Here is a 25952-nt window from a genome sequence, read left to right on the forward strand (position 1 = left end):
GAACCCCTTCAGCCGGTTCCCATGAATGCTCCTCCGGGCCATAGCCTTTCCACGCAACCAGGTACCACAGCTTCCCCCTGCGCCATTTGGATGCCCGTATGCCCGACACTTCATACTCCACCTCCGACTCCACGCATACCGGCCTAGGTGTCCCAGACGGCTTGGAGGGTGCTGGTTTGAGCAATGATACATGAAAGACAGGGTGTATCCGCAATGACTGGGGCAAGCACACCTTCACGTTCACGGGACCCATACACTTGGTAATTCGATAGGGGCCCATGTACTTGGGATGGAACACACTGTTCTTTCGAAACCTCATGTTTCTTGTGGATATCCAGACGTAGTCTCCAGTGCGGTACAGTGGCCCGGGCCTTCTCTTCCTATCTGCCGCAGCCTTGTATCTTCTCTTGGCCTCTATTAGGACAGCCCTTGAGCGCATCAACGTGTCTTTTATGTGTGCCACCCTGTCCGCTGTGGCGGGAATCCTGTCCTCTCTGAACGGATGTAGAAATGGCAAGAACCTGGGATGTTGGCCATAGTTGCTATAGAACGGAGATGACTGTGTGGAGCTGTGAGTGGCGTTGTTATAGGCTATCTCTGCAACCCATAGCAAGTCGACCCATTCTTCCCTGCCCTGGTCCACAAAACATCGCAGATACTGTTTGAGCGTTTGGTTCAGGCGCTCGGTTTGGCCGTCCGTTTGAGGGTGGTAGCTGGTGGACAGGGCGGTCTTAACATGCAGCGCAGTGCACCAAGTCTTCCAGAATTGCGCAGTAAACTGCGACCCCCGGTCCGACACGATCACATCAGGTAATCCATGCAGTCGTACCACATTCTTTAGGAGTAGTGACGCCAATTCCCCGGCCGTAGGGACTCTCTTGCAGGGGATGAAGTGCCCCATTTTCGTCAAGTAATCCACCACCACCAGTATTGCCGTCATCCCCTGGTCTACCGGTAGGCCCACCACGAAGTCCAGTGATATGCTATCCCATGGTCTATCCGGGGTCGGAAGTGGATGTAAGAGCCCTTGGGTTCGGCCATGGTCGGCCTTCATGGTAGCACACGTAGGACACTCCTGTCCCCACCTCCTGACATCCACTCTCATGGTTGGCCACCAGAAATGCCGTCCCATGCTAGCCACCGTTTTTTCAAAGCCCAAATGACCTGCGCATGGAGAGTCATGGCACCAGATGAATGCTTGTTTCCTTAGCCTAGGCGTGGGTATCAATAGGCACCTGCCCTTCAGGGGTATCCCGTCCTTCAGCTGCCATTCTCTGTGACTGAGGAGCCACCTCCGCCATGCGAATGACCTGATCCCTCTCTTTATTCCCCTCAGGAAAGTATCCGGTTGGATAACCCCCAATACCATCCTCGGGGAAATGATGGAACGCTCGGTTGCAGGCAATGGTTCCTTAACTGCAGATTGACGGGACAGGGCGTCCGCCTTCCGGTTTTCCGTCCCCGGCCGATATGTGATGCGGAAGTTGAACCCCGCAAAGAAGATCATCCACCGCAGCTGCCTGGGAGAAAGGTGTCTAGTGGCCGTCATGAACTGTAGGTTCCGATGGTCCGTGTACACCGATACCACATGTCTTGCCCCCATCAACCAATGCCTCCATTCGGTGAAGGCGTCCTTGATTGCGAGAAGCTCCTTCTCCGCAATATGGTAGTTGCGTTCGGCGTCGTTGAGTTTGCGGGACATGTACGCAACGGGATGAAGCACCCCTGTGTCGTGGTTGCGTTGGGACAAGATAGCCCCCAGCGCCACATCCGACGCGTCCGCTTCCACCACGTAGGGGAGATCCGGATCGGGGTGAGCCAACACCGGCGCCTTACCAAAGGCGCTTTTCAGGGACTCAAAGGCTTTGTTCGCTTCAGGGGACCAGACAAACTCCTTGGACTTCCTCAGTAGCTGTGTGATTGGGGCCACCACTCCTGAAAATCCATCTATAAACCGCCTGTAAAAGTTGGCGAAGCCAATGAAACTTTGGACGTCCTTCACGCTTTGGGGCACCGGCCATTCTTTCACCGCCTTGATCTTTCGTTCTGCCATCTCCTGTCCCTCTGGACTCAGCATCACTCCGAGGAATTCCACGGATGTGACGTGGAAGTCACACTTGCTGAGTTTACAAAACAGCATGTTTTCCCTCAGCTTTTGGAGCACAGCTTTGACGTGGTGTACGTGCTCCTCCACACTGGACGAATAGATGAGGATGTCGTCGATATATACGACCACGTAGATATCCAACTCCTCTCTGAATACCTCATTCAAAAAGTACTGAAAGGCTGCCGGGGCGTTGCACAGACCGAACGGCATGACGAGGTACTCAAAAAGGCCGAACCTGGTCTTAAAGGCGGTCTTCCACTCGTCTCCGTCCCTCATGCGCACCAGATGGTATGCCCCTTTCAAATCCAACTTGGTGTAGATACGAGCTTTCTTGACCTGTTCCAGAAGTACACTGATGAGAGGCAAGGGGTACCGATTTTTTATGGTTATCGCATTCAATGCCCTAAAGTCCACACAGGCTCTCAGCTCCCCATTAGCCTTCGGGATGAAGAAGAGTGGCGAGGCGGCCGGAGACTTGGACGGGCGGATGAATCCTAGCTTGAGGAGTTTATCCAGGTACCCCCGGAGATGCACGTTTTCAGGCTCCGTCAGGGCATACAGCCTGCCGCTGGGAACGCTGGCCCCTGGCACCAGGTCGATCTGGCAGTCAAACTGTCTATGTGGTGGTAGCACTTCCGCCTTCACCTCATCAAATACATCCTCAAAACTGTGATAAGCCTGGGGGAGAGCCACATCTTTTTCTGCCGCTGTAGCCACCGTCTGACTCCCGCTCTCATCTGCGTCAAGGGATTCCGTTCTTATTCCACAATGCAGGATGCAATACGGTGACGTCATTTCGATGCGATGTGTTGGCCAATCCACAAAGGGGTTGTGTTTCTGTAGCCACGGCAATCCCAATATGACGCCATATTGGGGCGCTCGGATGATGTTAAAATCGATTTGTTCCAAATGGTTCCTCCCATATCTCATCGGAAGGACCCCCGTGTGCTGTCCGATGGGCCCCGTCACCAATCGCCTTCCGTCTACAGCATAGACGTCTTCGGGTACAGCTTTGGGAAGAAGCACTAGCCCTAGCCTGCATGCCTCGTTGTGGTCCATAAACATGCCAGTGGCCCCTGAATCCACCATGGCCACAACGGGTATCCACTGGTCATGCACTCCCACGTGCACCGTGATAAACAGGTGTCGTTGTCCCTTAGTGACCGAGTTGGAAAGTGAAGGGATGGATGAGTGACTCCGAGATGCCCCTTCTCTGGTCTTGGAGTCCTCTAGTTTTCCGCCGGTATGTCCACCACGGCTGTTACCGACCGGTTGGCCCGATAACGTGACGTCTTCGGTTTGGCAGGGCATTCACGTACGTAGTGACCTTTTTTGCCACAATATAGGCACAATCCTTGTTTACGGCGTGACTCTTTCTCCGTGGCTGTGAGGCTCGCTCGTATTGCGCTGATGTCCATGGGTTCTCCCTTGGATGCGGTGGAAGTTTCAGGACTTCCCACCGTCACATAGGATGGAAGGGATTTTCCTTTTCTCCCATGATCCCCCTTTCTTTCACTTAGCCTATGTTCCAGCCGTAATACCAGGTTGATAAGGCCCTCACATGTCTTGGGTTGAGGGTCAATATGAGCCACGGCGTCCTTGAGCTCATCGCACAGCCCTTGATGGAAGAGCGCCGTCTGTTTAGCAACAGGCCACTTGGTTTCCGCAACCAGCCTTCGGAACGCGTTGAGATACTGCACCAGGTCGTTGGATCCCTGTCTCAACTCAAGCATTTCACGGTCCGCCGTGTACGAGTCAGCCCTTCTGTCGAATACCTTCAGGAATTCCTCGCGAAAAGCACCCCAATCACATAAGAGGGGGTCGTCCCTGCTCACCAGAGGTACGGCCCATTGTGCCGCGTTTCCAGCCAAATAGGATATAAGGAAAGCCACACGAGCCTGACTCGTGGGGAACGCCTTTGGTTTGCACGATAAATGTAGCGCCACTTGTGTGAGGAATACCTGCACTGTGTTAGGATCCCCACTGTACCTCTCTGGTGTTGCCAAGGGGATGGCTACCGGCATTTCCACCACTACCGCAGGGGTCTGGTTCGTGAGGGAGGTGCTGGGCGTGAGCGGGTCCAATTGGATAGCATCCAGTCTGGCTTTTACATCGGCTGTTTCTTGCCTAGAGGCAGCCACTTCAACTTGCATGGCCGCTACAGCAGCCAGCACATCATCAAGTGTTGCCATGTCTGTTATCGACCGGGAGACAGTTAGTGTTATTAAGGTCGGATATTTTGTAACGCCCTGAACGTCTCAGGATCGTTTAACAGACACGACAATGAGGACACAACCACTTGTGAAGGGTTAGTTCTTTTAATGAAGGCAAATAAAATACAAAGAACAAACAAAAGTTATAGTCACTGGAATCCTCCAGGCTAAGTACGTTACCAGCCCACAGCACGGATGGTCCTAACCGTCCTCTGCATATACGCCGATCCCGGCGTATGCCAACAGAGGGCAGAAATGAAATGGCCGACAATGCCAATCGGTAGGCTGTGAGGGGCACGAAGAGTGTTGGGGAGAATCGAGGAGTCAGGGAAACACCCAGCCGGGGTCTCTACCTGAAGGGAGCAGCCGCTCAACCTCTTCCTCAGACTGCACCGGGACGCGGAGTCACCTCCTGGTGATGCGTCACCGATACCCCAATCACAAGCAAGAAGACTGAACCGAGAGCAGCCGCTCGATCGATCCTGTGGACTTCCGAGTCTGTAACGCGGCAAACACCTCCTGGTGTGCGTTACAGCTGGCAGTCCCTGTGTCTCTGGTCGGGCTGGGAGTTACGACTCCAACCAGCAAAAGCGCCACTGCGCTTGGACTCAGCCGAGTCAAAAAGCGAAGCTCAATGGTTGACCGGTAGAGCTTCCGGGTCCTTCACAGGTGACGATGGGGCAAGACACGGCCCAGGGAGTAACGACTCGACCTACCTCCGTTCTTGCCTTACTGGAGCACCACTCCGGAACACTGCTCTTCACGAAGCAGGTACGTCGGTGTAAACACAATATCCGACAGCCTTGTACCTCCCGGTTCCTCCCTTTATAGGGCGTGTTTTCCTTGAGTTATGTAACAGCTCTCCTGTTTACATAAGGGCGTGTTTCCCTTGAGTTATGTAACAGCTCTCCTGTTTACATAAGGGCGTGTTTCCCTTGAGTTATGTAACAGCTCTCCTGTTTACATAAGGGCGTGTTTCCCTTGAGTTATGTAACAGCTCTCCTGTTTACATAAGGGCGTGTTTCCCTTGTATGACAGGAATTCTTGACATTGAGAAGCCCCAACCCCAAGCACCATCTGCACCGAAGATCAGCCCCCCACACTCCACGAGTCCTGCGTGGGGCCCTTCTGCATTTTCCTGCTTGCCGCGTCTGTCCGGTTGCTTGCCCGCTGGCTAGTGGCCTTTGTGACGACGCACCCTGAAATCTTCTGCGCTGGTTTGGCTCCTCCAGACTGGCTCCCGCTTCTCTGCAAAGAAGAAGCACCCCAGACCTTCCTGGTCTGCACCAGAAGCAAGTCCTCCGTTCTTCGTGGGTTCCGCTTGCCAAGGCTTGGTGAGTCCTAGTCCAACTTCGACGCCGCCGACAGCAAGAGCCTTCGTGGGACAGCTCGCCTCCTGGTCCTGGTCGCCCTCGACGCTTCCTGGTCCTCCTGGCTGCAGCGACAAGCTTCACCTTCACCTGCAATCTTCACGACATCGCCTGGTTCCTTCCTGGTTCCACGTGGTCACTGGCTAGTGACCTTGACTCTGTCCCTTCTGCTTGCAGGTTTCCTCTCTTCTTGATCCCAGCCTTGGGATCAACCGGACACTCTTCACTGACTGCCTGTCAGCATCTTTCTTCAGGCATCCATAGGAGTCGACGACGAAAACCGACGCATCTTCACCCCTATGCACCCGCAGCCTGTGGGCTAGGTAACTTGGGTACTCCGGTGCTCATCAGGATAGTGACTATCCTAGTGTCTAGTTTTCAAGTCTCAACTTCCTAGCTACTCCGGAAGTGTCCTAAATCTACCGTTTTCTAAACTGTACTATTGCTATTGACTTTTACGCATTACGTGTGAGTGTTTCCACTCTGCACACGAATCCCGTGGGCCTCCCACTTTCTAACTAACGCTAGTGTAGTGTAGCCCCAGCGATTCTCTAGGCCTAGGCCTATTCTATTTCCGTGACAGTGGTCCTTATACCACTTACTTAGTATATGGTTTGCGTGGCCCCTAGGGCCTAACTGTATTACTTACCTGTGTGACTTAATGTATGCTTAAATAAGACTGTGTTGTACTTACCTCTAATCTCATAAAGAGTGCTGAGGGTTTGACTAGAATAAATACACTTTATTTTATATATATATCTGTGGTGGTGTCCTTTCATTTGGTATTCAAGGGATTATATATGGTATCACAGCTGGCTTCACATGCCATTCAGAGTTTAGCCTAAGACTGCTCTTGTCCATGCTACCACTAGGATAGCTGGTCTATAAGGTTGACTTTACAACCAATCACCATAAGGGTATTTGGACTGATATAAGGTGTACACTAGAACTAGTGACATCATACATCAGGCCAACTTCTCACACCCTGCTAATCAGGACCACAGCCTAGCTGCTTCCTCTCTAAAATGGTTTCCATGTACACTAGGTACATATCTAATTGGATTCTGGAGTGCCTTATAAGCCCCTAGTATATGGTATACTATGTACCTAGGGCATAGGTACCTCAGAGGCCTACCAGGGGCTGCAGGATATATTATGCCACCCCTGGGAAGCACTCCAAAATGACACCACAGGTGTGCTACTGCAGCCTGGGTAAGGGTATGCTTGCACCCCTTACAGTGGTATAGGCTACCTATATCACTACCATATACAGACACATATAAACCTATAAGCCACTCCTATGGCAGGCCTTGACAATCCTAAAGGCAGAGTGCTTGGTTTTGTGTGAGAGGGTGCCCAAGCATGAGCTGAGCCCCTCTGCAGCTTTCGGAAATACTTCCTTATGGCTGTTCTGTGATACAGCCATACCATATACTCTTAAGTGCATTATAACCTCGCGGTAAATGCTAACTCTGGAATGGCTGCATCAAAACATGTTGTGTTTGGTGTCAAACGATTTGGAATACTACCCCCCCCCCCCCCCAATTCTGGCGGCAGGGGTAGCATTCCACCCTTCTAGAGGGAGAGACATGTTCACACTGGCTTAACCCGGTAGGACTTTCCTGAGCCCTGGCATCACAAAATGGATGCCTCTGCCACAGACACGGGTCTGGCCTCCTGCTGCTGACCGAAACTCTGGCAGGGGAGGCCTGGACAACAGGTTTCCTGTCGAGGGGAGGTGTAACCACCTCCCCAGACAGGCTGATGTGTATTGGGGCTGGGCGGGAGCACTCTCTGGTGCTTTGAAGTCCTGCACTGGGGGCACACTTGGTGTCCCTGTGCATAGCCCAGTTCAAACCGGTTGCAGGGGCAATCAGCCCCTGCTCTGGCGCGAAACTGGACAAAGGAAATGGGTGTAACCACCCCTCTTTCCAAGCCCACCCATAGGTGGGGCGTAAGAGTTAGTCCATCCCCTAAACTTAGTATAAGTATAGGAACCCAGTCCCTAGGACTTTGGATTACCCTGGACGAACCTCTGCAACATATATCCTGGACCTTCGACTTTCTATCACGACTAGAAGACAGAAGAAATCTCCCTTGGGGTCAAGGAGTGACTCCCCCGCTTGGCAGGCACCAAAGAAGCAACTGACCGGTCAGCAGTGCTGAAGCTCCCGCCGGACGCCGAAGTCTTTGCATCACCAGAGGTGGATTTCCAGACTTCCCCGAGGCTACCCTGAGTCCACAGCAAAGCTGAGGCCCGTGGCTATCGTGGGTGATGTGGAACCGTGACCCCTGGACACCGTGACCTCTTGCAGCAACAACACCTTCCTGGTCATCCTCAAAGTTGTGCTTTGGGTAGCCCCAGCCTTGAGCACCTCCTGCATCGAAGATTATTGGCCTCCACTCCACGAGTGACCCGTGGGCCAGCTTCAAGTGCGACCGCTCGAGGCTCCTTCGTGATCACTAGCCCGTTGGCTAGCAGGTCCCCATGAAGGCAACTACACTTCTGCTTGGGCTTTTCTGGTTGCTCCAGACTTGCTCTTACTTACCCTCGCTGGGTGAGTCCATCAGACCTTGCTGGTCTGCACCGCAGTCCTTTCTCTGATTTCCTGAGACTTGCCGTTGCCAAGGCTTGTTGGGTCCTTTCTGGTCGCCGACACCGCAGCACTCGAAAGACTTCGTGGGACAGCTCGAATCCGGCTCGTGGACTTCAGCGACGCCTCCTGGACCTCGTAGCTGAAGAGTCAAGACACCCATCAACTCACCTGAAGCACCCGACATCTGTGGGCATTGGTCCATCCTGCCCTAGGTCACTGGCAAGTGACCCAGACTCTGTCCCATCTGCTTTCATGTTCCTTAAATCCTAGATCCGGGCTTGGATCTCTCCGGACACTTCTCCTCTTCACGGCAGCAGCAGTTCTTTGCAGGCTTCCATTGGAATCGACGACGCGGCCCGACACCAAAAGACACCTATGCACCCGGCTTCCCTGGGTGAGGTAACTCGAGTACTCCGGTGCTCTCGTGGGTGCTAGCCCTAGAAATGTCCAAGTCCAAAAGGGTTTGGTCCGGACTTGATTAGAAGTGCCCCATATCTTTAAAATTCCAACCGCGACATTCCCCATAGAAGATAATAGGAACCCGCGGTTGTGTTTTCACATTGCATACGGCTCCCGTGGGTCCCCTGTGTCACTACCTTGGGTGGTTCCTTGGGGTCCCAGCAATTCTAGAGGCAATAGGCATACTGTCTATGTCAGTCGTGGTGCTTATACCACTTTTTTTAGTATATGGTTTGGTACGCCCCTAGGTCCCAAACGTGTATTTGTGCTTTTACTGATGCATAAACACTTGTAACTAAAGTACTTCGAACTCCAGTCTCATAAAGAGACTAGAGGGGTGTGTGTTATCTTAAATACATATATTTTAAATATATACCTGGTGTGGTTGTCTTTTCATTTGATCATTCAAGAGATTATAGATTGATAAAACAAGCTGCTTTACATTCCATCAAGACTTAGCCTGAAGGCTGCTCTCCATAGCTACCACTAGGATAGCTTTCCTATAAGGTTGTCTTTAACCTATCACCATAAGGGGTTGTTTGGACTGATACAAGGTGCCCACTAGAACTAGTTGTGAGAAGTTGGCCTGATATATGATGTCACTAATTCTAGTGTACACCTTGTGTCAGTCCAAACAACCCTTATGGTGATTGGTTGTAAAGTCAACCTTATAGACCAGCTATCCTAGTGATAGGATGGACAAGAGCAGCCTTAGGCTAAACTCTGAATGGCATGTGAAGCCAGCTGTTATACCATATGTAACCCCTTGAATACCAAATGAAAGGACACCACAACAGATATATATATAAAATAAAGTGTATTTATTCTAGTCAAACCCTCAGCACTCTTTTTGAGATTCGAGGTAAGTACAACACAGTCTTATTTAAGCATGCATTAAGTCACACAGGTAAGTAATACAGTTAGGCCCTAGGGGCCAAGCAAACCATATACTAAGTAAGTGGTATAAGGACCACTGTCACGGAAATAGGATAGGCCTAGGCCTAGGGAATCGCTGGGGCTACACTATACTAACCAAAGTTAGGAAGTGGGAGGCCCACGGGATTCAGGTGCAGAGTGGAAACACTCACGCGTAATGCGTATAATCGATAGAAATAGTACAGTTCAGAATTAAGCAGTTTTAGGACAATTCTGGTATAGCTAGAAAGTCGAGACTCGGAAACTAGACCCTAGGATAGTCAATACCCTTGTGAGCACCGGAGTACCCAAGTTACCTAGCCCACGGGCTGCGGGTGCATAGGTGTGAACTTGCGTCGGGTTTCGTCTTGGACTTCTATGGATGCCTGAAGGAAAGTTCCTGACAGGCAGTCAGTGAAGAGTGTCCGGTGGATCCCAAGGTCGGGATCAAGAAGGAAGGATACCTGCAAGCAGAGGGGACAGAGTCTGGGTCACTAGCCAGTGACCACGTGGAACCAGGAAGGAACCAGGCGATGTCGTGAAGATGCAGGTGAAGAGGTGAAGCTTGTCGCAGCAGCCACGGGTACCAGGAGACGTCGAGGACGACCAGGACCAGGAGGCGAGCTGTCCCACGAAGGCTCGTGCAGTCGGCGGCGTCGAAGTCGAACTAGGACTCACCAAGCCTTGGCAAGCGGAACCCACGAAGAATGGAGAACTTGCTTCTGGTGCAGACCAGGAAGGTCTGGGGTGCTTCTCTTTTGCAGAGGAGCAGGAGCCAGTCTGGAAGAGCCAAACCAGCAGTGGAAAATCGCAGGTGTGTCGTCGCAAAGGTTACTAGCCAACGGGCAAGCAACCGGACAGACGCGGCAAGCAGGAAAATGCAGAAGGGCCCCACGCAGGACTCGTGGAGTGTGGGGGGCTGATCTTCGGTGCAGATGGTGGTTGGGGCTTCTCAATCCTCGGTGCACAACTTCGAGGGTGCCTCAGAAGCTGCGCTGGAAGATACTCGCCACTTTTCCCAGGTAGCCGGTCCCACATCTCTCGTCGCCTCCACGGATCTCAGCTCGGCTGTGGATGTGGATCAGGGTCGGAGAAGTCTGGAGGTCAAGGCTCTGGTTAGGCTCTGCAGTCGGTCCCTCGTAGAACTTCAGCAAAGCAAAGGGTAAGTCTCTTGATGGTGCCTGTTCGCACAGGGTAGCCACTCCTTGGCCACAAGGGAGATTCTTCATTCTTCTTCTTTCGTCGAATGTCGAAGGTCCAGAGTTTCTGTTCAAGTTGCAGATTCAGGATAATCTAATTTCCTGGGGCCCAGCTACCACACTTATACTAATCTGGGGGGCTGGGTTGCCTGCTAGGTCACGCCTTATGGGTGGGACCTGGGAGGGGGGTGGTTACACCCCCTTCCCTTTGTCCAGTTTCGCGCCAGGACTGGGGCTGGAGTGCCCCAGCACCGGTTTGAACTGGACTATGCATTGGACACCTTGTGTGCCCCAGGCATGTCTCATTCCTTTCAGCCCTCCCTGCCCCAATACACTAAAGTCTGTCTGGGGAGGTGCTAGCACCTCCCCAAGCAGGAAACCTATTGTCCAAGCCTCCCTTGCCGGGATCACTCCCAGCAGCAGGAGGTCAGACTCGTGTCTGTGGCAGCAGCATCCATTTTGTGATGCTGAGGCTTTGGTTAGAGTTAAACAGCAAAGTAGGATTTTAACATGTCTCTCCCTCTAGAAGGGGGGAATAATATCCTCATCACCAGAAATGGTATGGGGGTATTATTCCAAAGTGTTAGACACCTTACACAACATGTTTTGATAAAGCCAAACCATAGTTACCATAACAGTTTAAGATTATAAGGCACTTTAAGAGTATATGGTTGGCTACATCATAGAACAGCTATAAGGACATGGTTCCGAAAGCTGCAGACAGGCTCGGCTCATGCTAGAGCACCATCTCACATGTTACCAAGCACTCTGCCTCCAGGATTGTTAAGGCCTGCCATAGGAGTGGCTGATAGGTACACATGTGTCTATTTGAAGGGTAGATATAGGTATACTATATCTAAGCAAGGGGTGATTACACGACCTTGCCCCAGCTGAGTGATCAGCCAGTTGTGTCTGATTGGAAGGCCAGACCAGGTGTGGCATAATACATGCTGCAGCCCCTGGGAGGCCTAGGGTACACCTATGCCCTGGGTACCTAGGGTACACTGTACAGGGTCCAATAAGGTGATCCTTACCAATTGTGTATGTACCTAGGGTACATGGAGTCCATTTTAAAGAGAGAGCAGACAGCCTGAGACCCTGAATGGCAGGATCTCAGGCCAACTAAGTCGAAAAACCAGCTAGACACTAGGCAAAAAGTTGGGAGTAACCATAGTCAGATATCCACCTTCCTACACTGGTGGACAGCTTATATCAGGCCACCTTCTCACAGGGGTGTACCAGCCTCTGCCAAACCCACCCCTCAGGTGGTGGAGGCGAGGTGAAGCACGAAGATGGGAAGCCCTGCCCAATCAGGACTAGGCTACTGCCCTCCCTCCCACAGGAGAGTGGCAGGATAGGGGGTGTACCCACCCCAGGGCAGGGACCCATTGGTCCCTGCCCTTTACCTACCTGTAACGCCCCTAAATCTAGTATTTAGCAGCACCCTGAACCTTCCTTCCTTAGATCCAGATTCCGAAACAGCAAAGAAGATCAAGAAGCAAGAAGACCTGTTGTGCATCTGCTAACAAGAGGAAGACACCAACTGATTTGGCCCCAGCCCTACCGGCCTGTCAACCCTCGAACCTGCTCCTGCTAAATCCCAAAAAGAACTATTGATGGACAGAATGCAGAACAATGTCATACATTCACCCCAGTACAGAGATCTGGGCCTAAATCCATTGCTTTCTTGCTCACCATGCCTTTCCAGTTTGGACACAGCCATATGCACATCAGTCTTGACCCTGTGCTCAATGGGAACAGTCCAGCCCGAACTGCGAGGCCAGGTTCTCCCTAGAGTGGAAACAAGCATCCTAAGACCGGTTTCATGGTTTCACCCCTCTTCAGCCAGGATAGCTTGATTCCAGTGGCAGGGAGAGCACAGGACTCACATCTGAGCATACCCGTCCCACTAGGGGTGACAAATGCAAAAAGAACTATTGATGGACAGGATGCAGAACAATGTCATACATTCACTCCAGTACAGAGATCTGGGCCTAAATCCATCTTTTTTAGATCACCATGCCTTTCCAGTTTGGACCCAGCCATGTGCAAATCAGTCTTGACCCTGTGCCCATTGGGAACAGTCCAGCCCGAACTGCCAGGCCAGGTCCTCCCTGGACTGGAAACAAGCATCCTAGGACCGGTTTCGGGGTATCACCACTCTTCAGCCAGGATAGGTATAGATAGATGTTCCAGTGCTGAACCTAGGAGCCCAGCACTGGATTACAAAAGTAACGAGAACATACTTTACCAGTAACTTGTATTTTCCCCCATAGGAAACCATTGACTGTTTTTCTGTGAATGTTCTTCCAAGTGTCGATTTTGCAATTTTTTTTTACCAATATTCGTTAAAAATCGCCTGTTTAGCCTAAACGCATTCTATCAATTGCTTACAGGTGGTATACTAGTGCTGGATCCAGGATCTAACACTGAACTAGAAAAAGTAACAATAACCCCACTTACCTGCTAAGTGAATTTCCTCCCATAGGATAACATTGGTGATTCTATTAGAAAAAGTTTTTAAGTGTCAACTTTTAAAATACCAAAATATTGCTTAAAAATCACAACAGTAACTAAAACGTATTTACTCACCTGTTTCCAAGAACTGTTCCAGGACTGAATCTAGGCTCCAGTCCTGGAGTTAAAAAAGAAATCAATTGCATTTAACTTGAACTTCCCATTGAGCTCAATGTATTATTGTGTTTGAAATTGTGTTGCCTATTGCAACAAACTGTAACTATTGCATTCAAAAGTCAATTGCCTATTGCAAAGTATTTAACTAAAGCATCTCATTCTGAGAAAGTATATGTTTGATACCTATTGTTGGTTCTAAAATAAAACAACCATTTATTTTGATATACAAACCATTGGCCTAGAGTTCAGTTCTTGAGTGTGTGAGTCCATTTGCTGACTGAGTGTGTACTACAAATGCTTTACATTGTCCTCTGATACTGGCTTACTGCTCGACCAAGCTACCAATTTAGAAAGTAAGGTTATATCTAACTTTAGCCTCTGCCACACCTCTGGGGACTGTGTACTCTGTACACACTGTACCTATTTGGGAACAGTATATACAGAGTCACTTTCTCACAGTCTCCAATCCGTACACTGACCCCCCAGCACTCTACATCCTTCGTGGGACAGCTCACCTGCGGACTTTGGTCATCGTCTACTTGTGCTGGTCCCCGTGGCTGCAGATATAGAAGGTACTTACCTTCAGTAACGATGTATCTGGTAGAGACGATTCTAGCCGCAGATTCCTTAACGTAGAATTATCCCCAGGCGTGAGACTGGACCCTGAAAACTTTCTTGCCCAGCATCTCTGCGCGCCGGGGGGCGGTACCTCGCGACTCCGCCCGACGTCTTCCGCGGGCGTGACGTCAGCGAGGTCACATAAGCCCCACACCAGCGCGGCGACATCAGTTTGCTTCGGAGAACTTTTCCACACCACAACGCGGAGCCATCACAACAAAACCGAGGAGAGCAAAAAACCAGAGAAACAAAAAGAAAGACAAAAGATGTGGAACAGCACCAGTTGGCATCGAGGTGCCAGGAGGCTACCACAGGAAAGCCAAAGCAGGAAAAGAGCAGAGCACCTCTGAGGAGCAACTGTGCAAGCCAAGGCAATAGCACTAGGTAGCACCAAAGCACCAGAAGGCCACAGTAGTAAAGCCACATCAGGGAAGCGCAAACTACCACACGGTGGAACCACTGTGGAAGCCCAAGGCAACAGCCAGTCCGGAGGCACAAGCATGGGAAAGCGCCGTAAGATAAAGAGAGAGACGGCAACCACAGACCACACAGCAATGGACCACAAGCCCGGAACAGGTGAGCAACAGCAATCCACCCCCCGACCAAACAGTCAAGGCGGGCCAGAGCCCCTGAAAAGAACAAGAGGTCAAAGGACAGGCAAAAGTACCCCCAACGTAGAAGACTGCAGGGGAACCAGAAATTGTAACAACAAAGAGAAAAAGAGCAAAAGCAGGCCCCCATACTGGAGATAAACCAGCTGGGGGGAGCCCGACCGGAGAAAGCAAAAAGGATACCCATAGAAGACAAGCCACCAAGAGGGAGGCGAGCGCAGAAAACCAAACTGAGGGTCCTCGCAGAACGGGAAGGAAGGGCGGGTTGTGAAGGAATCTGCGGCTAGAAACTTCTCTACCAGATACATCGTTACCGAAGGTAAGTAACTTGTACATCTGATAGAGACTACTAGCCGCAGATTCCTTAACGTAGAATAGATACCCTAGCCATACCCAGAGGGGAGGAGGGCCTGTGAGAGAACATCCCCACCAGGAGAGACCCAGGGCCCCAGTAGGGAACATGGCACAAGGACAAGAAGGAAAAGGCCAGGAAATCCTAAGCCCAACCAAGGGAGAACTGCCCAACACCCCGCAGGGGCAGACCGCACCCTAAAAGCCTCAAGAAACGCAAGGACTACCTCGAACCCAGTGAGAAGAGGTAGAACCAGAGGCAGGGCCCACCGTAAGAAGCACATACACAGAGATAGAAAAGAGCTGACCCCTCGGCTGCAAGCAACAGACAAGGCCGCAACGGCTCCACCACCAACAGCACAGGCGGAAGAAGAAAGTCACCATTCGCAAAGCCCCAGCAGAACCAAGAGACAAGGGCACAAGGGAACACATCAAGACCACAACAATGGAGAAGAACAAGCAGGCCTGCACGGGCATGCGCCGCCAGCAGCAGGCAACACCACAGAACAGCGCACCCAGGACAGGTCAGACGCCTGCTGAAGGCAGAGGCCACAGAGGGCCGGGACACACCACAAAGGAGGGGACTGGCCAGAAACACACACACTGACCAACGAAAGAAGGGGGGGAAACCCGTCAGAAAAGAAAGAGCGAGACGGAGGACGGACCCAAGCCGGCCACCAGAACACAGAAGCAACGGAAAGCCAAACCCTCTGGAGCACCATACAGAAGACCAAGCCGAAACACAGGACAGAAGTGGGGAACTGCCACAACACAATGCCGCAGACAGCCGGCCAGACCGGCCTAGCAACGTAGCAACAAGGAGGAGGACAGACTGAGCGCAAGCTGCTCCAAGACAGTCGGCAAGAAGATCGCACCTGCAACATACCGTGATGCTACGGAGAGCAAGGAGCCCGGAAGGGGCGACCTCACCTCTCCAGCACAAGACAGAGGTATGTAATAGCTACCAGTATCCCACATAGGGTAAGTTATGTCCCAAGAAACATGGGAACACCTCTTAGGAAAAAATGTCCGCAGCAGAGGACAAACAGAAGACCTGCAGAGAAACCTGCAGACGGCTTACCAATCAGCCAATAAAGAATACACAGAAGGCCTAATCTCAGGGCCTACCGGGCTTACCAACAGCCAAAATCACAAGTCAAAAAAGGGCCCGATCAGCAGCCAACAGCACCAAAGGACCAACGAAAGAACCCTAAAGGCACACCAACCACACAACACACAACTGGGGCTACTCGTTACGAGGCCCCAGGAAACAACGGGAGAACACCTCCCAGAACACAGGCCGAAATCCAGCTCACTGAGGAGGAGGGGGAGGGGGAGGAGGAGGAGGAGGACGAAGACCGGCAAGGAACCTCTGAATGGCAGAATCCGCAGGGGCGTGAAACAAAAGAGCACCTTCGTTCTCAGGAAAAACACTATCCCTCAGCAAAGCATGGCAAAGCATGGCGACGGAGGGCCACAGAAGCAGCCATGTGACCAAGCACCTCCAAAACGTCCAGAGCCGAGCGAAGAATAAACGCCGACAGCTCCCTGCCATCCAACACATAGTCCTGCAGATCAGCGCAGGCACCCTCCTGAGAAGCGGAAGACAGAAGGGACTCCACCGAATCCCATAAGCAAGAAGTGGCTCTGGCCAATACACAAAGCATGTTAAGTGCCCGCAAGGCAGCACTGGAGGAGGTAAAGAGGTTGCGCCCCCAAGAGTCCAACCACCAGGCCTCCCGAGACGGGGAAGACAACACCAACGGCAAGGTGGGAAAGGTGGTGTGCATAATAGGGCCCCTGATAGAAGGGTGGAAGGAAAGGCAGACAGGATCATGCGGAGCAGGACGGTGGCGGTGCAGAAGCAGCTGGGGCACCAGGTCAGTCGTGGCAGGATGCCCCCTGGTCCCCAAGAGAATTATGGAGCGAAGCCTCGAAGGGAAGAAGCAGGTCCCATCCACCAAAGCCCTGATGGAGAACCTCCAGTAAATGATCTGTGGGGAAATGGGCAGCCGGATCACCCATGCGCAAGATTCCCGCAGCCGTGGAGACAGCCCCGGCGAAGGCAGCACTCGCCTCCGTAGGTCAACGCGGTGGGTAAAGCAACTCCTCCGTGGGTGACGGATGTAAGCTAAGCCGGCCGTCTCCCAGCCCAACCGGAGGAAGGAAAGGCCAAGCTCGGAATGGGGGAGGGTTGACCGACGAGTGGGGAACCTAAGGCGCGTCCGGTGAAGACTGTGGGCGCGGGGACGGCAAAGAGCCATCCTTGGAAGACGCCGGGGACGCCGGGGAAAAAGCCACGACGCGGTGTCACGTCTCCAGAGAAGATTAAACATACAGTTGCCGAATCTCTGGAGAAGAGGGTGCGTCCGAAGACGAATCAACAACCCGACGCCGGCACGGTGCCACAGAGTCCGCCACCGGCATCAGTTCAATGTCGACCGGCACCGAAGGGGACGCCGAAACGACCTCTGCCACGACGCGCGCCACGGGATAACGGGGCAGGGTCGGAGCCGGGGTTGCCAAGGAACGGCGCCGAAAAGGCATCGACTCGACCTCCGACGAGGCAGACGCCTGCATGGAGAAACGAGGGGGGCCCGGGGACACGCCCCGGACCCTAGCCGACCCTGCGGCGCCGCCAGGGCCAGCAGAAGCTGGCGCCTGAGCGGCGTCAGCTCAGCCTCGGACAAGGCCGCCGCCTGCCCAGGGGACCGAGGGGGACTCGAGGACGAACCTGGAGCCCCGGCAACCTCCTGCGACACCACAGGGACCCCGCGGGGGTTTGCAGCAAGGCAGAGGTGCCGTGGTCCGAAGGAGGGAACCCCTGAGGGCCGCACCCCGACGGCACCACATCTCCAGAACCTGGAGCGGAACCTGCTGGCGCCGGAGCCGCCGGCGACGCAGAAGTCCCCGCACACGGAAAGTGATCCCCAGACGTATCAGGAAGAAGAGGAGAAGAAGGAGGAGCCAAAGAGGCCTGCAAGACTGCCGCATAGGCCTCCATCTGGGCTCTGGTCGCCCATGCGCCAAGGAACGGCGGGGTAGGATGGCGACGCATGGGGCCGGAGAACCCGCACCCCCTACAGGCCGGAGAGCAGGCCTCAGGGACAAACTGCGACAATTACCAACAGGTGAGCCACGCCCTTGCAGAGGGACGATGTTGGAGATGGAAGCGGCGGTTCTTGAAGCCCTCCACAGGGGACGGATGCGGCGACGACGTCAACCTTGACTTGCAGGCCGAGAGGAGTTTCATCTGGCGCTCCCACCGGGACTTCTGCTTCATCTGCTGACAAGCCTCGCAGTCCGTGGAGTCGTGGTGCTCCCCCAAACACCACATACAGATGGGGTGAGGGTCCGTCGCAGACATCTGGCGCGCGCAAGACGAGCACGTCTTGAAGCCCGAAGGCATTCGCACACTGTTCACAAGAAAGCGCAAAGCGTAAAAGGGAGGCCTGAAAACAGGCTAGGAACAAGATTCGGATCCGCATTGCACGTGGAAAAGAAAAAAAACTGACGTCAGCGTGCCGGGGTGGGGCTTATGTGACCTCGCTAACGTCACGCCTGTGGAAGACGTCGGGGCGGAGTCGCTAGGTACCGCCCCCCAGCGCGCAGAGATGCTGGGCAAGAAAGTTTTCCGGGTCCAGTCTCAAAACTGGGGATAATTCTACGTTAAGGAATCTGCGGCTAGTAGTCTCTATCAGTTTCAAGCTTCACCTCTTCTCACCCGACATCAGTGGGCATTCGTCTATCAAGCCCCTGGTCACTGTGAAGTTACCCAGACTCTGCCCCCTCTGCTTTCTGGTTATTCTCATCCAGGCTTGGATCACACTGGACACTTCTCACTTTCCCGGCAGCAGCACTTCTTCGCATCACGCCATTGAAATCAATGAGCGTTTCCGACACCACTTGACCCCTATGCACCTGGCTGTCCTGGGATAGGTAACGCGGGTACCTCGGTACTCTGAAGTGTGTTGGCCTTAGAACCTTCTATGTTCCAAAGGGTTTGCTTGAAGTCCTCTCCTAAGTGTCCTTAATCTTTAAAATTCCAACCGCAACCTTTCCGTAGGATTTCACAGAGCTCGTGACTATGTTCTCATACTGTACGCGTACCCCTTGGGTCCCCTGTGTCACTACCTTGGGTGGTTCCTTGGGGTCCCAGTGATGGTTGTTATACCACTTTCTTAGTATATGGTTTGGTCCCCCCCTGGAGCCCACAGTGTATGGTGTTATTTACTGTCGTTCTAGTGTTATAATATTATGTATCTTGTTCTCTAATCTCATAAAGAGGTTAGTAGAGAGTGTTTAGTAATAAATACATATATTTTATATATATATACCTTGTGAGGTTCACCTTTCATTTGGTCATTCAGGAGGTTATAATCTGGTAAACCAAGCTGCTTTACATTCCTTAGAGACTTAGCCTGAAGGCTGCTCTCCATAGCTACCACTATGATAGCTTTCAATAAAGGTTGTCTTCAACCTAATCATCAATAAGGGTTGTTTGGACTGGTGCAAGGTGCCCACTATAACTAGTGGACAGCATATACCAGGCCAACTTTTCACAATCGCCGACATTACCTCCTCTATAAGTCTGGGTTGGTCAAGTGCCTCAGCTTCCGTCTCCGGAAGGGGAGTTAGAGCTATCCCTTTAAGATAGTGGCGAGTGTCCCCTCTAGGGCCATCGGAAGAGGGTGAACCATAGAAAGCCTGAAAAGCCAAGGGGATGTCGGCGTCGGAGCAGGCCTCCGCGAGGAGATCAGTGCGGATCACCTTCACGGTTACCCGATTGGATTTTGTTACAGAGGCCATACGCCCAAAGCAATTACTACCAATGTAGAATTTATTTTAAGGCACAGCAGGGCTATTCCACCCTCTCAAGGTCAAGGCGTTTAAGAAAGTAGCTTCTTTTGTTCTAGCTCCTGCCAGATTCTGGGGGCGCCTGTCAGCTTATGGATGGGCTTTAGTGCCATGACTGGCTTCTCCAGAAGCTGACGTTTGTGCCGGCATCTACAGTTTTAAGCTGCCATGATCGCTATGAGTGCTCCCCTCATCACCAGTTTCAACGCTTCCCAAATTGGCGACAGGGATACCTCCCCAGAGTCGCTGGCATGAAGATAGTCCGTTAGAGTCTTCGGAAGAGAGTCGACAGCAGTGGGGGATTTCAGTAAAGTGTCTCTAAGTCGCCAGTGTGAGGACCGCGTCTGGGTGACATCCATAGCTATTGGTAGGGGCGCATGATCTGAGAGCAACTGGGGAGCAATGCCTGCCTCTGTAATGAGGGCTGCGAGAGACGGGTGGCTAAGAAATGGTCAATACATGCATATGTTTTGTGTGCTGCGGAGAAGAATGTATAGTCCCTAGACAATGGATGAAGGTGGGGCCAAACACCCTGCAGTCCACACTCATGTCATCCACTGTAAACCGGAAGCAGAGAAAGCGCCCGTTTGACTAGAACGTTGTCAGGAACGGTCTAGATCAGCGTCCAGTACTAAATTCATGTTGTCCCAGGGTGGTGGGGGGGATGGGTTCTCTGGGTTTGTTGTCTCCTTCCAAGGCTTTGTTCTTTGTTTTGTTTCATGTTCTTTTCTGTAACATGACATCTGCTACATTGCGCTTCACACTGCACTTCCCATTTCCTCTGCTCATGGTCCCCGTTGCACATCTGGCTCTACCCGTCATTCATTCCCTCGGCACAGAGACATGACACCACTCTTTGGACTTGGAACGTCCACGGTCTCAATGACTACCGCAAGGCCCGCCTGGTGCATGCCCACCTTATCCGGCATAAGGTTCACATTTATTTTCTTCAAGAGACCCATTTCCTGCCCGCCACCTATTTCAGGCTTCTCTCCAGACATTGGAGTGAAATTCACTCCTACTTCTAATTCCAATTATTCTCGCAGGGTGTCCATCCTGCTGCACAGAGGCCTCCCCTGGCACACTTCAGGTGATTGCAGACCCTGGGGGGCACTTTGTCATCCTGCACGGCACTCTCCTGTCACAGCCACTGATCCTCGTGGCACTATATGGTCCTAATTTCGATGACCCTGAATTCTTAGCGCAGGTTTGGCAGCACATCTATTCCCTGGGTCCGTCCGCGCTCCTTTGGGGGGCGACTTCCACATTACATTATCAACCACTCTTGATCGCTCTGGGTCACCTGCTCTTCACCCGCGCGTGACCTCTCTTCTGAACTCCATACTCACCGATAAATCACTGCTCGATGCATGGCGGTATACTCGCCCCCTGGCGCATGAGGATGCATGCATGACGGGCTCCCGGGGTTGCTGGTCCCGCTTGGACCTCTGGATCACGATGCCGAACGCCTTTGCAAACTCACTAATCAGACCCAGATGTGGTCCGGAAATTGGTTGACATATGTCACACAAATGACTGGGTTCGGTTATTGGGATCTTATTGGCATCTCTGGCCTGGGGGGCATTTGGGAAACTGACCAAATAGAAACCTTCCAACAACTGGTAGAAGAAGTCCAGTTACATAAGTCCTAGATCTAAGTTAAGGCTCCACCATGCCCCAGTAACACACTTTGGGTACTTGGGTGTGGTCCTGAATTACAACCCCCATTGAAGTAAAACTGATCATAAATATTTAACACCCTGGACCCACTCACAGAACTCCGAGCGTCATGGGTACGGGACGTAGGTGAAATAGAGGACGATGAATGGCATGAGGCCAAGATGAAGGTCCGAGTCCTGGCTATCCTCTCCAACCTCAAACTTATCCAGTTAAATTGTTTTCAGAGTTTACTTTAGCCCCAGCAGTCTATTAAAGATGGGCAAGGGAAGCCGCCTGAAATGTACATAATGCATGGAGGAGGTGGCTGACCCCGGATTGTCAACCCATCCAGAGATACTGGCAAGTGATACATAAGACTCTAGCGAGGATCCTGGGAACTCCCTCGGAGATGGGTCTTAAGGTGTCATGCTGGGTAGAATGGAGGGATAGGTATATTCAAGGTGCCAGAGGTTACTGGCAGGTCTTGGGTTGCTGAGTGCCAAGAGAGGCATAGACAGAACTGGGGAAGAGACTTCTCCCCCCAATGGCAAATTGGTTCTGCAGAATGGACTAATGAATTTCAACCATAAATAAATATGTTGCATAAATGGAGGAGCTGTAAGATGTGGGGACCATGGACAGCCAGTCACACCAACTACTGAGGCCCTGATAGAGTACATAGTACATTATTACTCTGACAAGAGTTACACAACACATGGATGTGCTGTGTTGCACACTGGAAATCGTTTTCCCTCTGAATTATTTGCACTGTTTTGTTAGTGGTACTTGTTTACAAGATGCACCAAAAAGAATTATTTAAAAAGGATGACCAGTAGTCCTGAATTTAAAACGATTCAGCACGTTGTATAAATTTCTGTGAAATGTCTCCAAAAGTGGTCGAAAGAGCATACACAAGTCTGCGTGGTGTACATGCTCAGCACAACCTCAAGCACGCCTCTTGAACATTGTGTTGCAAGGGCACAGTTGGGTGATGGAGAGTCTGCGATGCATGAGGGAGAATAACAAAAGGCACTGCATTTCGGATGTTGAAATCCGCAAAATGCAATGGGCTGAAAACAACAATGATCAACAGCTCAGTGGCCCAATGCCTAAAGCCAGCTAAACAATAGTAAATTCACCCAGTCCTAGATTAAATGGAAAATAATCTTGTAAGGATTTCACAATTCCTAGCATGTCCACGCTTTTGCTATAAACAGAAGAAAACGGTAAAAGCACTATGAAAAATCAAACAGCATCATCTGATACTCAAAGAAAAAAGAATATACAATTATGTTTTTCATTACACAGACTCTTGAAGGGATGTGCATTTCAGATTTCTCATAAAGACACGCAATGCAATAATAAATATTTTTGATGAGTATCTCATATAATGTGTTCTCTTACCTCAGCAAACTGAGTAAATGCTTCCAGTGCATGTTGGTGGATTAACCATGAATGGTTGGAGAGAAGAGCTGCAAAGAGAGCAGATAACTTCGGAAGGACTTGACTCTGAAAAAGGAAATACGTATTCCCAGTAAACAATAATGACAAATAACAACAATTAAACACTTGTTAATAAGAAAGGCAAAAATAATTCTGTACACAATCAATCAATCAATGATTTGTAGAGCGTCGCTTATCACCCATGAGGGTATCCAGGAGCTGGGGCTGCTGCTGCTGGGAGTTGTCAGTCCAACACCCAGGTTTTTAGGCCATCTTCGAACTTCTGTAGGGTGGATACAGTCCAGAGGAAGAGTGGGAGGCCATTCCAGGTCTGGGCGGCCTGGTAGAAGAAGGTGCGGGTGCCGCTTCTTTGGAAGTGGGGCGCGTGGGCAAGAGAGGCGGAGCGTAGTTGTCTGCCAGGTTGGTGGAAGTTCAGTCAGTGGTTGAGATAAGCTGGTCCTTTTTTGTGCAAGGCCTTGTAGGCATGGGTCAGCAGTTTTTTAGACAGGGAGCCAGTTGAGCACACTGAGCTCTAGGGTGATATGGGCTCTTCTCAGGAGGTCGAGGATAAGCCTGGCTGCACTATTTTGGATGGTTTGCAGTCTGCTCAGTAGAGTAGTTGTGAGGTTATGCCCACGTAGAGGGAGTTTCCGTAGTCCAGGCGGCTGGTGATGATGGCTTGGGTGACGTGCGTCTGGTGTTGATTAGTAGCCATTGGAATATTTTCCCCAGCTTTCGAGGGTGAGGAAGAAAGCTAAGGAGACAGTGTTTATCTGCTTCTTCGTGGTCAGCTTGCTGTCGAGTATGATTTTTTGTTTAAATCTGTTTTTCATTATTTCGTTTACCATGTAAGAAGCAGTTAGAAGCACAAGGAAGCAGAACTATATTGCGAACAGCACTGCTAAATGCAGTACAGTCTATCATGATATATACATTTCCTCTACTGTACCGTTCCCATTACAACAGTAGTTGTGTTCGTGTAAGGGATCGTGTGTGAGGGCGGATATGGAAAGTGTGCTGTGTTTGGGAACGTGTAGTGAGAGATGTCAATGGTTTATCAGGAGGTATCCCTGCGCATCCTTGGTAGCATATCTGTTCCATCTGTACCCATACATAATAGGAGGCGGCTGAAAAAGGGGATGGACAAAGCAGTAATAACATGGAGAACTCAGCCTAACTGGGGTGTTGGCTGAACCTCGTGTGTGACATCTGCAAATGTAGCGCGTGCACTCAAATCTGTGATTGTCAGATTTAAGCTTTTGACTAGAGATGAACACACAACCCCAGGTTTGGTACTTCCACTTGAAATACGCAATGGCTGTAGTGTTGGATGAGGGGGAAACGAGCATTGCTGGTGATATAGTTGGGGCTTCCTAATATCTCGGCCCATTCTTTGTCAGTGTAGGGGCGAGGCATATTTGCTCGCCAGTGTTGGTTCAAGGACGATAGCGATACCTCCATGTGATGTCGCAGTGAGGCAGCGAACCATTTAGTAAGCAGCCTCCCCGTCCCATGACATGTAAGCAACCGTGTTTGATGCTCAGTGGTCATGTCTCCCCATTTCCTACCTAAGGCGACAATCAGCGAGTTGTGTAGTAAGAATTGGCCGGGATGAAGGCCATTGACTTCTGTTAGTGTGTCGTAGGGTACTAAAGTACCATTGTGATACAAATCAACCACAGTGTGAACTCCGGCCTCTAGCCAGTTGGTCAGTTTGGTAGATGTGTGCAACTCGCAGAAGTAGAGGTTAAGGCGGTCTACTTTTGGTGCAAGGGGTGAAACAACTTAAGTATTGACACAGCTGACGAAGATGGGGAGAGAGTGGCATTCAGTTATAGTCCAGCCAGCCATCTAGCCACCCATTAAAGCTATGGAGCGAGGTAGTATTGCTCTATGTTCCGGACTGCCAGTCAACCCCATTCGGTTGGCAAGTAGAGCTTAGTGAGTGCCATGCAGCAACGGCAACTGTTCCATAAAAATGCTCTCATGAGCCGCTCAAACATGCAGAAAAAGGGGGGTGTGATGTATATGGGCAGGTTAGTAAAATAATATGGCAGTCTGGGCAGGGCTACCATCTTTAGGAGGGCTAGCTGTCCCATGACCAACAATGGAAGTGTGCACCAAAAGGCGATCTGGGAACGAAGAGCTGTGACTGCTTTTCCAAGATTACCATCCAGCAGGTCCGTCTGCTGATGATGCACTCTTATCCCTAGGTAGCTTAATGTGTCAGAAAGCCACTTAATGGGGATACCATTGAGGGTTGAAACAGAGTCAGGGCACCCGGCCGCAAATGGGAAGGGACATGATTTGTTCCAGTTAACCCGCAGCCCTAAAGAACAAGTTACTTACCTTCGGTAACGATGTATCTGTAAGAAACATCAGTTAGTTAGATTCCTCACCTTAGAATATCCCCAGGCGTCAGACTGGATCCGGAAGATTTTTCGTCAGCAATACCCCTTGCGCGTCGCTAGGTGTCGTCTGCGGCTCCGCGTCCGTCGTCGTGCGCCGGAATTACGTCGTCGGAGTACTTAGACGCCGCCCTCGCGCGTTGACGTCAGCTCTTGTACATAGCTTTACGCGCCAGGAATGCAGAGCCATGCAAGAGACCGACACTGGTGCCAAAAAATCTAGGGCCCTGAAAGGGTTTAACCTTAACCCTAGATGTCAGTTCGCAGAACGGGGAGGATGGGTGGGTCGGTGAGGAATCTAACTAACTAATGTTTCTTACAGATACATCGTTACCGAAGGTAAGTAACTTGTTCATCTGAAAGAAACACGTTAGTTAGATTCCTCACCTTAGAATAGATACCCAAGCAATACCAACCCCGGTGGTGGGTCTGCGAACCAAGATCACACCAGAAAGTCCTGGAGGACAGAACGGCCAAAGAAGCCATCCCTCCGGACTTGGCTGTCTAGGCA

General features: G+C 51.4%; 1 protein-coding gene across 1 annotated transcript in view; it reads right to left on the reverse strand.

Annotated features, from left to right (window-relative positions):
- LOC146856663 (FIGNL1-interacting regulator of recombination and mitosis-like) overlaps positions 1 to 25952 on the reverse strand; it is a 1639010-nt gene that overhangs the window by 334954 nt on the left and 1278104 nt on the right. Inside the window, exon 12 of the mRNA XM_085654838.1 lies at positions 22995 to 23099. Coding sequence (XP_085510964.1) covers positions 22995 to 23099 — 105 coding nt within the window. The remainder of the gene's footprint in view (positions 1 to 22994; positions 23100 to 25952) is intronic.

The sequence above is a fragment of the Triturus cristatus genome, chromosome 4_1, assembly GCF_964204655.1.
Source record: "Triturus cristatus chromosome 4_1, aTriCri1.1, whole genome shotgun sequence".
Taxonomy (NCBI): Eukaryota; Metazoa; Chordata; class Amphibia; order Caudata; family Salamandridae; genus Triturus; species Triturus cristatus.